This window comes from Panicum virgatum, chromosome 2N, assembly GCF_016808335.1.
Source record: "Panicum virgatum strain AP13 chromosome 2N, P.virgatum_v5, whole genome shotgun sequence".
In the NCBI taxonomy this organism is placed as follows: Eukaryota; Viridiplantae; Streptophyta; class Magnoliopsida; order Poales; family Poaceae; genus Panicum; species Panicum virgatum.
Genome location: NC_053146.1, coordinates 49,892,359 through 49,905,907, shown reverse-complemented (window position 1 = coordinate 49,905,907; position 13,549 = coordinate 49,892,359). Strand labels below are relative to the sequence as shown.

At 43.9% G+C, this 13,549-nt stretch overlaps 1 protein-coding gene across 9 annotated transcripts; it reads right to left on the bottom strand.

The window, feature by feature from the left end:
- Nucleotides 1–7,129: 7,129 nt before the first annotated feature.
- LOC120660966 lies at nt 7,130–12,972 on the bottom strand. 9 transcript variants are annotated; one of them, XM_039939632.1, is made up of 16 exons: nt 12,509–12,712; nt 12,124–12,413; nt 11,087–11,319; nt 10,774–10,992; nt 10,549–10,688; nt 10,421–10,442; nt 10,182–10,285; nt 9,870–10,021; nt 9,337–9,401; nt 9,176–9,244; nt 8,916–9,095; nt 8,713–8,834; nt 7,884–8,210; nt 7,618–7,754; nt 7,473–7,532; nt 7,142–7,380 (listed from the first exon to the last, which is right to left on the bottom strand). In XM_039939632.1, coding segments are annotated over exons 2-10 (1,005 nt in total). In that variant the 5' UTR covers nt 12,126–12,413; nt 12,509–12,712; the 3' UTR covers nt 7,142–7,380; nt 7,473–7,532; nt 7,618–7,754; nt 7,884–8,210; nt 8,713–8,834; nt 8,916–9,095; nt 9,176. The 9 variants fall into 9 exon arrangements, 7 of the variants coding, with proteins under 7 accessions (XP_039795562.1, XP_039795566.1, XP_039795563.1 ...); XM_039939629.1 differs by having other exon boundaries at nt 10,182–10,442; nt 12,124–12,346; nt 12,509–12,971; XM_039939630.1 differs by having other exon boundaries at nt 7,847–8,210; nt 10,182–10,442.
- Nucleotides 12,973–13,549: the final 577 nt, after the last annotated feature.

Genomic DNA, 13,549 nt, shown 5'->3' with positions numbered 1-13,549 from the left:
ACAAGCTCATGTAGCAACTTCAACTATTATAAACCAATCAAACATCAACCAAATATGCATGCACGTCCTGACCGTCCTCACAAGATAGACAATTGCCAACTATGGCTGGGCTTACGTGGTTAGCACGGTGGTATACATAAATACGGCTCTCCCTATATAGCTAGTCGATACATTCTAACCGTTCTTATCTTAACAAATCGCGGTTAGTGTTCCTGCAGAAAATTGACAGAACATATATATATATCCAATGAACCTTTCATGCCAGCACCCATGAAAGCATTCCCAAACATTACCGCTCACTATAGAAGCGGCAGCCATACAATTTCCGCCGTATGGCCAACGTTAACATACGCTACTCAGAGGCGTATTCACAAGTTCCTTTACTCCCAATATAGTCGACCGAGGTCGGTATATTGGCAGCAGCTCAAGTAGGCCACTGCTTGATCGCAGCGTTCGGTTCGCATCACCGACGGGAAGGTCAGACTCCCTCAGCTGACTGAGCACACTTTACTTCCAATATAGTCAACTAATAGTCGGTATATTGGAAGCACCTCAAGTAAGCCACTGCTTGAGGGCAGCGTTCGGCTCGCATCACCGACGGGAAGGTCAGACTCCCTCAGCTGACTGAGGATCCTTACCATCTTACCTCAACGTAGGTGCGTCGTTACAAGAATTAAGAGTTGCTTGTGAGTATGGTTTGACAAAATGTAAAGTGCTGGAAGTCAGATAACATAAACCATACAGAGATAACCACCTAGTAATTCCCATAAATTCCCTAGGACTTTACGTTCTAAGCACAACCCTTAACGAATCCAACGTAGCTTTTCAAAATACCCTGTTGTTCCAATTTTTATACGGAAAGCGATTTTTAAGGTTCCAACACCTCTGGTATATGCTTGTAGCTCTGATGCCAGCTGTGGCAGAACCGCCTAAATTATCCCGGCTCAAGTGCGTAAACCATCACCATAAAGGCAATATTAGCTTAAACGCACTTCAAACGGAACAATTTTTGGTCTGTCGGGTAACGTCCCGATACAACCACCGATTCTTGGATCGAACAAGCATACCCCGCACGAAGGCGAGTCCAGAGATATTACAACCAAAATTTTTACAACACAGGCATAGTAATGATTACAAACCAGTTGAAAACCTTATTACAAAGCCAACTTAAGTAAAGCAGTTATACAAGCCAGGATTATAAGTTCAGAGTCTAAACAGCGGAAGATGAAACACGATCACTACAACACGTCGCCAAAAGTATACCAAGCTAGCCCAAGCCTGGTATCACTCGTCATAGTCATTGCCGGCCGAAGACGTATCCCATTCTACGGACCAGCCAGGAGGCAACGAGCAAGGATAGGTCAAGCTAGCGACCTGATCCTCAAAAGTCATACCTGAAAAAAAGGTTTCAACAGCAAGGCTGAGTATTCTAATACTCAGCAAGACTTAACCGACAACGGGTATAAGTAGCCCACCTTAGCTAGACTATGCAAGGCTTTGTAAGGCTCTGGTTTTCCTTTGCTGAAAAGCAATAAAGAGTAGGTCCTTATTTTCAAGTTTTAGCTGCAAGATTCTAGTTGATTAACCATTCTATGTAAGCATCTACTAACCATTCATGGTGGAACTTCTAAGCAAACATCAAGATTAATAAGAATATTGTTGCTCTTATTACTCTGTGTGGCAAAGAGATCAAGCAGTCTCATTTCATCGTGAGAGGCGGACGATTCTGAATCGAAATTCAACCTTGCAAGGGTAACCTAGCACACACGTCTGGAATACCGTCGGGTCATTCCCAAACAACCGTTAACCTTTCTTTCCGGCTTGTGGATAGTGCCACTCTCCCCGACTACAGGGCTCCAAGGCCGAACCTTGTCCCTAGAAGTCGTAGTGTTGCGCAACATATAATAAAACCTATCCCTACTGAGAGAGTGGGAGGTATATCCACTCCCCGGTCCAATCGGCTACTAGGCTTGCCGCGTACCATATTTACGGCATGTGACTAGTACTTTCAAAAACTTAACCAGCACTACCACACACCGCGACCTTAGCAAGTTCATCAACACAGACGGGGTCTCACATAGGACATGATATCGAACACAACCCCGTCCGTCGTCCTTATATTGATAACAGAAAGTAAACAAGCAATTCCTATAAAGCTCGCGAGTGACAGGCAATCACTCGACTTTTACCGTTCCTATAAGCTTAGCAGATAGTCGAACTCAGGTCTAGTGTTCAGTACATAGGTTCCTAGGATCATGCATCTAGGGTTTCAATTCAAATCCTAAGAACTGTAAATGCACAAGTAAGTAATAACAGTAAATGATAATAATTTGAAACATAGGTTATGTCCGGGGCTTGCCTTCTCGGTAGTTGCTAACTATTTCAGCGCTAGGCTCTTCCGAACTTTGGTTCGGGGCTTCAGTTAGTTCCGCAGTGTTCACTTGAGCTTCGAGATCACCTCCGTCAGACTCCGGAATCAACTCGTACGTCCCGTCTGACAAAGTAGTCGTATCTATATGTAATGCAAGAACAACATTATAAACAAGCATGGGCAATCGTTTATAGAGTAGTTAAATAACAAATTTAACTACACAAGGCATCATGATCAACAGCACAAAAGAAGTTGACTAACTTCATAAACAAGTGGGGGTGATTTCCTATACAATTAAGTCATGGTTTACAAATAAATCAACAACTCAGAGTAAAAATAGAAATAAATTACACCAAAATTACACTAAACAGAACATGAACATACTAAGCTATCCTGCAAATATCATATGAAGACATGTAACCATTTAATCACAATAAATCATTTATGCAGGCAACACCTAGTACAAGCCTGAATTATACAGATCAAAATAGATCAAAACAGAAGCTCAAAATTTAACAGGATATCTCCACAGGGTTGATCTAGCTACTGTGAATTTTTCATGATTTTATATACACGGAATTAATTCAGATAAATTAAACAAAACAGACACCAGTTTAACAAGATTCAATTTTAACTCCTATTATAGCCATGAACTGAAGCTTAAACTTCCTGGACAAGCTAATCTACTCAAAAAGAACATGCCAAAATAAAATCATGATTTATTACAAACAGAAACTATTTACCATAAATAAAGTGTACTAAACAAAGATTAAAACAAATAAATAGCTACACAAGGGAACTGACCATGAAATTTTTATAGCAAAGCTAGTGTTACATGAGTAAACTACCACCAAAATTTCATAGCAATAACAGCTTTCAAGCATCAGATAAGAAAAAGACTAAACATCTAGTATTTATTTATCTAGTGACACAAAACCATTTATACAGCAAAAACTGGCAACTAAAGCCTAACATATTATGGTTCTACTGCATAGAGCTCTCCAAAAGGATTCCAAAACATCAAGATTTGCTATTTTACGAATTTTCTATGAATTGATCTAGAATTTCAAAGTTCACTGAAAAATATTACAAAGCAGTCCTTAGTGCACTATTCACATGAGTCTAGGTCTATTCAAATAACACCCTGAAGTTTTGTTTCTTCCACCCCGAGGTCCCTGGGCCGGGTCAGAGAGAGGGGGCGGCGGTTGACCGGCGATTTCCCGGCGAGGGGCTCACCGGCGGCGAGAGTGGAGGGGTACGTGAGCTTCACGGGTGCAAGGCGCACCTCTGGGTGGCCTAGGGTCGCGGGGAGAGACTCGGAAGCGGCGGCTCGGCGGAGCAGGGCGGGTCGGCGGCGGAGGCGAGCAACGGCGAGGGTGCTCCGGTGAGGTTTGGGCGAGGGGAAGTGGCCTGGGAGCTGCGCGAGGTCGAGGCGGTGCTAAGGGTGGGGGCTGTAGGGGTGGAGCGGGTCTGGGGTGGCGGCTCCGTGGCGGGGTGGAGCTCGCCGGGGTTCAAGCAGGGCGGCGGCGGCGTTCTGCGGCGTGGGAGCGATGAGAGAGCGAAGGGAAGCACGAAATCGAGTTCTGGGGCTCTTGTAGTGCTCGGGAGCTCGCTAGAATAGAGCGGCGGGCTCTGCAGGGGACGCTCCACGGCGGCGTCGCGGTGGCGGCCGTCGGGGAGGTTCTGGGCGCGGCGGGGGTGCGTGGCGAGGGGTGGGGGCTCCAGCGCGAGGCAACAGGAGGGGGAGGAGCTCGCCGGCGACGCGTGGAAGCCAGCGCACGGCGAAGTAATGGCCGGGAAAGCCGGGAAGGCGCTCCACGGCGGCGCTGTCGGTGGCCGGCGGCGAGAAGCAGAGCAGGGAGGGGGAGATGGTCATAAGGGCGATTTTGCAATTTCCAAAAATTCCAGGGACTAAATTGTAAACCAGTGATAACTTTTAAACCAAAGCTCAAATGGAAAAGTGCCCAACATGAAAGTTGTTCAAAATTTCAAGATCTACAACTTTGATGTTGTGCAAAAATTTATTTGGCCAAAGCTTCAAGAGCTAAAATTAAAATTGTTGAAGGGATTTTGAATTCCAGGAAATTTGTCTTTTTCAAAGCAATTTCACTTCAAATGTAGACCTTCAAGCAAAATTTGATGCCATGCAATAAATGCACTGAAATTTTGCACAAACACCCTCCATAAAAGCTATAAACACAAATAACTTTATAAAGGACCTTACATAAAATCATAATTACACATATAACCTTTCATAATTACAAAAAGATCCTTTTCACTTAAATCGAGCACATAATGTATAGCAAACCCACACAATTACTGTGCAGGCACCTAATTAAAATACTGTGTAAACACCCGGGGTGTTACAACCGCCTTGTTGCCCGACCGTCTCTAGGCTGAGGACGCAAGCCCCGTTCCTCCTGACTGGCTGGTCGGTCGGTTTTGTGGACCCAAATGGAATTGCGGCCCATAAGAGCGAGCGTTCTGCCAAAAAGCTATCGAAGCTGAGCGGGTGCGTTTATCTCAATGCTGATTTTACAACCGACCGTAACCTTCTCCTTCCGGCGGTCGATTTTTTTCTACCACGTGCGCGGGACCCACTGTCTCTCTGCCTCCCCCTCTCCTTTTCCCTTCACATTTTCCTTTCTGCATCTGGATCCCACCGACGCGCCCGCGGCTCCTTTCCCCCTCCCCCTTCCTCTCTCCCCTCCCCTAGTCTGATCCATGGCGGCCAGCGAACGGAGGCGCGGCGGGGCCGGCTGGCCGGCGGCGGGAGGCGCTCGCCCTCGGCGGCAACAGTGGGTCGGCGGGGAAGGCCGGCGCTCGCCCCCCGCACCGGCCGCCCCGAAATCCGTTTTTTTCTTTTTTTCATGCAAAATTTTTTGACGCTCTTTGTTTTTTTCCTTTTTTTATTTTTTTGATGCATTTTTTAAAAAAGCTGTTTCTGCCAAACTTTTTTTAGAATGAAATTTTTCCTTCAAATTTCTGCCAAAAATTTTCTGTCCTTCCGATCTTCGAGAGATAGGAAAAAAACTTTTGCAAAAAGTTTCTTGAATTTTTTTTCTGCCCTTCAAATCTTCCTTGAAAAATTTTCTATTTCTCGAAATTTTTTCATGAAATTCTTTTCTAATTTTTTTAATCACAAAACGACAAAAACTTACTAAAAAAGGAAAAAAATCCACTGTCGGAGGATCATCGTAAACTAGGCAGACCCTATGTTTATTATGAAGTGGGAACACTAGGAACGTCGGGTCCTTGAACCTGTCAGTGATGAACAAGAATAGGGTTTGCTCTTAGATGGCCAAAACAAATTTTGCAGCATAAACCACTTTTTTCTGATCGTCCAAAATGTCGGATTTACAATCAACATGTAGTTAGACCGATGAGTTTTATAAGTTTCTTTGACATTTTTACTAAACAAATCATCCATGTCGAATACAACGAACCCCTCATTGCGATGCAATGTGGACAGCAGATCGTATTTAGTCAAACATTTGAGCAAACTTGTCAATAGCGAGTCAGATAAACAATCCCTACCTCAACAGTCAAACTTACGTTATTTATGGGTGTGATTGGTTGCTTGGCTTAGTTCAAACTTGGCTGGAAAATAGCCATGGCTAGCCTTAGCCTGACTCCAACAGTGCTGGAGTCTCATGTTTGGTTGGTGAGCTTAGTTTAGCCCGGTTTACGAGAATCGTGTTTGGTTGGTAGGCTTGCATTCAGCGGCGGAGCTAGGGGGTGCTGGGGTGCTCCAGCCCCCCTATGCCTATGGAACTAATGGAGTCCCCCAAAGCTCCCCTATAATTTTCAACCATGGATTAAGAAGAGGAAGAGGAAAATAAGGAAGAAGGAAAAGAGAGGGAGAGGAAGAAGAAAAGGAAGATGAACCCCCCTAAATCCAAATTCTAGATTCGCCACTGCTTGCATTGGGTATGGTCACCCTTCCTCAATGTGGTGAGTTTAACTCATCGATTTGGATAGAGATCCCCCGACCCATTACATCGAGCACATTGTGTGCAACATTCATCTCCTCCACGAGCACATACCCGTGGTGAAAGCCCCGCATTGATGATGGCTCCATGACTAGGCTCCGAGCTTCAGGGGCATGGTGATTGTCAGGAAACACTATGGGCCTAGACAACCCGCTAGATGTCAGGGACGACAGACACCAATCGCTGTTGCAGGACCCCAACGGGCGCAGAGGGACTGGGACATGCGCCACCTCAAGCGCTTCCAGGCTCCAGCAGCCTCGACCTCCTGCGGCTGCTCTTCCTCCATGATGATCGAGCTCCATCATGGCCGATTCGTCTCCACGTGTTCGCGCCAACAGCTCCTCCCCACTTCCACCTCCACCTCCAGCGTGGTCAAATCAAGCTCCGCCACCCACGAATCCTCTCCAAGAACTGCTCATTCTCGCCGTCGTGGTCTCAAGTTCAGACGACTGCAATGTGGAAGAACGAATCACTCCCTCTGTCTATTGGACCCATCGTTCGAGTGCCATGAACTGGGCAAGGCGCATGGTCACCGGCATCATCGAGGGCGGGCCGTGCGACGAGATATACACGGTGGCTCCAGGCGAACTAGAGCGGCGATGAGGGATGTTCACGGACTTTGCAGTGCGGTGAAAATGGACGGAGGTGAGGGCCTGAGGGGATGCATATCACTCGTGGACCAACAAGCTTGTGCAAGCCTGGTTTCTTGGAAACGCTCGTGAATCTCGTTTCCAGGAAGCCAGACTAGGACCCCCTTTTTGCATTGTTGGAGCCAGGCTTAGGGACTTGACCAAGGAACCAAACAAGTTATGGTTGCATTACACAAGCCTGTCCAACCTCTATGTGGTCAACAATAGAACTTCAGTAGATACTTAGATACTACTAGATAAACGGGCAGAAGGTCCTGTTAATACTTCCGAGTCCCAACCTGCAGCTGTCTTCCCATAAGCGCCGGTAATTCATCCCCATCCACATCAAGTTCACCATGGTACCAATATGGAGGGGGGCACGGACCACCTGTCATTCAATAAATTTTTTTTTACAATGCAAGTTGGTTATGTAATTAGATGTTGAATTAAGTCAAAGTGGCAATAGAAAAACGTCAGTACCTGTTTTTCTTTGTCGGCCAACCATCATCATGAGGAACAATGTGGCGAGGCCAGTATGCTCTGTCATCAAAATATTTTTCAAATGTAAGTTCAAGGAACTATTATGCCTGCCCAGTTAGCATTGACACAACAAAAAAGGTAATACCCATGTGGTTCCGGAACTGCATTAAGAACTTCAACGATCTTGCTCTTTGGCAAGAAAGGAGTTACCCTTCTTCCATCATAGAAGTTCATGCCAACAAACCTCCCACTAAGATCAATAAGAGGGCCTCCAATCCCAGCCTAGCATACAAGAAAACAGAAGCCCAAAGTTTACTAGAGAGCAAATGTATGATTAAAGAGGATAACTAAGAATCTGATGGAACTATAGCTACCATGTACAAAAACAGCAAGAGAAGTTGACCACAGTACCTTATTGATTTCACAAGTGGATAACCTAAGTTCTTCACAGTTAAGTTTGCTGTCCTCGTTTGTAGGCTTCACTTCACCAATTGTGCCCATTAATAGTCCTTCACAAGCATCACGTCCTACAGCTATTACTTTTTGAGATGATTTCAGATGTTCATTTGAAATTAATTGTCGATAAGCCTTCTCAGATGATGGATTTGTTTTGAAAATGTCTTCTGGACAAGTGTGAAAGAATCTCTTTGCCACACTGATAATAGCAATATTATAGTTCAAATTATACACTTCCACTGTCCCACTGCGACGCTGATTTGGTGGGAGAAACACCTCAATCTGCAAAGATAACGTGAGTTCAGCTAACCATCATATAATATATAATTATAAATATAAATTATAAATAGACGAGTTTTTTCTACACTCGCGTGTAGCTACTCTCACCATCAATATGCCATCATGCGTATGTCCATATACTCATTTATCACTTTGAGTATGTTCATATACTAATTCTAAGATACTTCAAATAGATATATGCAAAAAATTTCAAAAGCATCCCTGATTTTTAAATATATTATGATTATACATTACCACTATATATTAAAAATAAGTATGTCCATATACTCCATATATGGTCACATACTTAATGTCTATACCATCATATACTATCTAGTATGACCATATACTTCACATACATACTCTTCGTTGGGTCAGATACATCATACATCATGAGATATACACGTAGGAGTAGCTACAAGCGAGTGTAGAAAGAATTTTTCCAATTATAAATTATAATTATAAATAACATAAATGACCAAAAGAAATGCTTAGCAGTACGAACCTTTAAGTTATTATCAATGTCACCTTCATCATCATTTCTAACCAAGCTGGCAGAAGTTAGGATGACATTGTGCCCATAGAACTTTATAAGCAAGCCTGTGCATGCAAAAAACCTAATACCTTCTGCACATCATAAATTCAATCATTAGCTATGATCAAATACTAGCACATAAAAGTAATGATCATAATAATTGTAAAAATCACCATTGAATGAAGCAAGAGAGACAACACGATGAGATATTTTGTCCAAAACATTTTTTGTAAGTCGCGACTAGACAAACCCTTCAGAAACACTGCGTATACGACCAGGACCAGGGCTATACCCTTTCCAAGGATATGATTCACCAAAGCAACCTTCAAATTTATTAATCAACCGCCCGTCCACTGGTTATTGAAACAAGCTCAGAAGTTAGCTCTATATAGAACAACACAAAGATCAGCAATATCAAAAGCAAATGACTTACATTAGAGCACAAGTGGAGGTGGCAAGGGATAGCCAAGGGCTTTTAGCTGGTTAATCACTAACATAAATCCTGATGATGACAAATACTCAGATGTAGCATTCACATAATATTCTGTGCATAATGATCACTAGGTTGTAATGATGACTAGCATTATTGAATACCTGAAGGGATTATCCTTGATACACCTTTAGGCAAGGAATAATTATGGAAGTCAATTACTTTAGGACTGCAATAGAACAAAGTAGAGTTTTTATAAATAACAAGAGGAACAAGCCGAACAGCCAAATGGTCGTACCAACAAATCAACTGAATCGTTACTAAAAGGATAAGGTAATGAAAGAAGACTTTAAAATCAGGCTTATAAAAATTTAACAAAAAAAAGTGTCATTTGAGCAATTAAATGTCACAAATATAAGTTGCACTGTCCATATAGTCTGAACAAAATATAGGGTCAAAATCAAGGTCAAGCTATTCAGCAACAGGAAATGTGGCTCTGGCACACAAAGAATCTACAGGCAGAGGTAGCAAGAAACAAATCACTTTCAATCCACAAATTACCAATTTAAAACCCCTTAGGCACCGATGCAAAGTGTTAGAAATTGGCATACCTTATGGGGGCGTAGCGTAGAACAGGAGGGGATTTGAAACAAATGTAAAATACCTAGCATAAATACTGAAAGCGCATAAGACATACTTGAGTATCTGAAAATGCTCCAAGCGTTCTTTAAGTGATCCCAGTGGTAGGAAGGTGTATCTCTTGTCATCATGATTAAGATCAAGGGTCATCCCAAGAAGTCTTCCCTTACTTTCTACTTTATTTTGTATAAGTGGCCCTCCAAGTACAGCCTAGAACAGAAGCAAAGTGGTAGGGTTTATAACAGAAATTTGCATTATACCTTGGTGCATACAGCACATACCACAGCGATACCTTACCACCAACATAATAACACAATTATTGGTTTCAAGTTTTCCATCATGTGAAAATACAAACAAATCCACAGCATACCTTTGTTGTATCTGAAGTAGAAGAAACCCACGTCTTGCTGCATTCTGTACATGGAACCCCATCCAAAGCCCACAAACTGTACGAACTGAATGCACGTCCAACAGCTATTACATGATCATCAGAAGAGACAGGTACTGATTTATAATCCAGATCTAGAGGAACCACTTCTAGGAAGTCCAATGATGTGACTATAGCAATATCATCATCATACAGTCCCAAGAATCCAAGGGTGCTCTTACCATTAGGAAGGCGCACTTCAACCTAGAGTGATAAAAGCATTACATCAGCAATCAGCGCAAAATGGACACAATTAGCTTGAGTAAACAAAGCCAAATAGAGGGAGGGCACAATTATTAGCAGCACAAACCCTCAATTTATCATCTCTATTCCTCTTGAGATTAAATTTTCTAACCAAACATGCTGAAGTCACAATTCTTGTTAAATCGAGTTTGGTAGCTGTATCAAATGGTAGAGGTATGCCTGAGCATGCAAATAACATCTCATCTTCTGCACAAGATCACAATTTTAATAATCATTCATAAAGTAAACTAAAATATAAAGAAAACTCATAAGGATATAGCAGCATAATCACCATCAAACAAAGCAAGCGAGACAACAGTGGAGGACACATATTGCATATGATTCGCACTGGCATCATAAAATTTCATCCCAGGTTGGACAAGATGGCCAAATGGTTTCTCTTCAAAAGAGGTTTTTGAAACAACTCTTTCAGGAAGCATGCCAAACTGTGCTGCCCGAGCAGCGCATCGTTTTTTCACAGCATCTACCCGCCGCCTGTGACTCATATCATCTAAGTAATGAACATGATCCACCACAATCAGTGTTCTAATAAGCAATATGTGCAAGGAAAGGAAGAACCAGCAAGTTCAAAATCCGTAACTCACGTTTTAGCATTTGTTTTGCCAGTCTCCTAATGCATTTCTCAGTATGACTGAGTTTTGGTTTTATCGATGTCCCAGAGCCTTTCATGTCATCGCTCGAGCTTTTTGGGCCATCGCTACAACTTGAAGTCAGCGACGACTGAAGCTTTTTGAAACTTCTGCTAATAGCTCTCTGCTCCCTACTCAAGCCTCTAGTGCAATCGATCGCCCCCCTTTTTTTCAGGGTTTTTGCAGTCCTGAAGCAGAAAGTAAATGCAAATGTAAGTAGAGCAGCTCATTGTTGAAATTTTTGATATAATGCCCCAGCATGAATAAGAAAACAGAAATGGAAAGTACCTTGTTAACTTCTATTTTTTCAGGTTGAGTGACAATACATATATTATCTAACAGTATGCATTTTGATGGGAATCAGCATAAAATTGACCTGACTCTGTGCATATAAATGTAAAAGGCTCGGATTTAACAAGTGTTGTATAGAAAATAAGAAAGTGGTGAAAATATCAGCAGGCAGTTCTTACTTCCAAGAAGCTGGTTAAAATCAGCACAGAGCGCACAAAATAAAAGGTCGGAAAACAGCATGAATCCAATTAAACCAAATATTTGCGGTAAAAAGATGGATAAATGAAGCTAAATGAGCAAGCCCAAACAGAACTACTCAACCTAACGGACTAACCTTTTATGACACTGTTGTCTTGTCTACCATACATTTGTTTAAACAAAAGGGTATTAACAGCGGTTGGTAAAGAATTCCTAAACAACACACTGATGATGGTAGGAAACTGCCACATACATACATGATCAGAAAGAAGAGAAGTCGGAATGAAAAACATAAAAAGGCCCTGCTTTGTCTATAGATGTTGGGTTAGGAGTTATTTGTAGATCGAAATAGAGCCACATCCAAAATAGGTTAAGTAACTTAGATGCTATGCTATGATTAAAGAGGGGTACAATGGATAAATTCGGGCTGAACTTAACCCACTCCAGTTAGATGTATAGTAGAAACACAAATCGAACTTAACAGCAAGCGAGTAGGCACTCACATCGTGCAACTTGTGCCCAGCGATTCCGCGCGCCGAGCAAGGTAGAGTGGCGCCGTTTAGATGGCGCAACTTGCCCCCGCTGTTCCGCGAGCGGATCGGAGCAAGGGACAGTGGCGCGGTTTAGATGAGGAGGGAAGCACGACCGGGACGGGATGCACCGGGTAGATCTGGGAAGAGTTCCGGCGAGATGAAGCAGGCGGATCGGGGATGCACCAGGGTTGATCTGTGTAGAGTTCCGGCGAGGTGAGGTGAAGCAGCCGATCGGGGATGCACCCGGGCCGGGGGTTAATCTGTGAAGAGTCCCGGCGCGATGAAGCTGGCGGGTGGGGTCTCTTTGGGAGAAATTTCACCAATAACATAAGTATCGTAATCACAACAGACTCACCTGCATGGAGATTCCAAACTCAACGATTCCAGCATCGGGTGGGTACAAGTCCATAGCCCCATAGGGACACACGAGAACATTTACCGGCGGCGACGCCGCCGTCGCCGTGCTCGGCCTCACGCGCATCGTGGTGAGCACGTACGTGCGCCCCGGCGGCCGCGCTCGCTCCGCCGCAACCGCAGGGCATCGTCAACGTGGCCGTGGCGCTGCTGGACGCCACCAACGCCGCGCGCACCGTGCCGCTCTACGACGCCCCCAGCTCGCCCGACGCGTTCGCCGTCCGGGACCTTGTGATGACGAGGTTGGCGTCGCTGTGCAAGATCGCCGAGTGCATCGAGGATCCGGACGTCGACGAGGACCAAAGAAACCCGGCGTTCATCGACCACTACGGGCACCTGGAACGCAAGGGCACGGCCGCGGAGCAGAGGAAGCTCGAGCAGAAGCTCGAGAAGTGGAAGGCCGACCTGTCGCCGGGCCCCAAGGAAGGCAGACGCGGCGGAACGCGTTCAGAATCTTTGATTTGTTCAGATTGTTTAGGTTTTGCTACAGTTTTTTTTTTTTTTACTTCAGTATCTGTCTAGTATATGTAAGGAAGCTTGCAAAAAATAAAGAGGGATCGCGTCCTTGTTCTTCTCTATGTTGCTCGATGTGTTATTTATCAGAGCTGGCGATGATAAAAAGATGACAGGATGTGGCTACCATCCAAACAAACCTGAACCAGTGGTTCATTTTGCTCCGTGGGCTCAATGTTGATAGCTCAAACATTGCAATGGATCATGGGGAACTCTGTTCTAAATGTGCCAAGGTTAGCATGCAGTGAAAGCGAAAATGTAGGGGGCGTAGGGCATGAATAATCTTGCAAAAAAAAAACACTTGTCACGTTACAACAAGAATCTTTGGGACTCGGACATGTGTTCTAGGCAGAAGCAAACAAAAAATAAATAAAATAAAGATTCTTATTGTGGCGTAACCACATCAAGCACCACACAAACGGGCCCACGTGTCAACGGTTCATGTTACTCCGCCACTTATCCCCTCTGC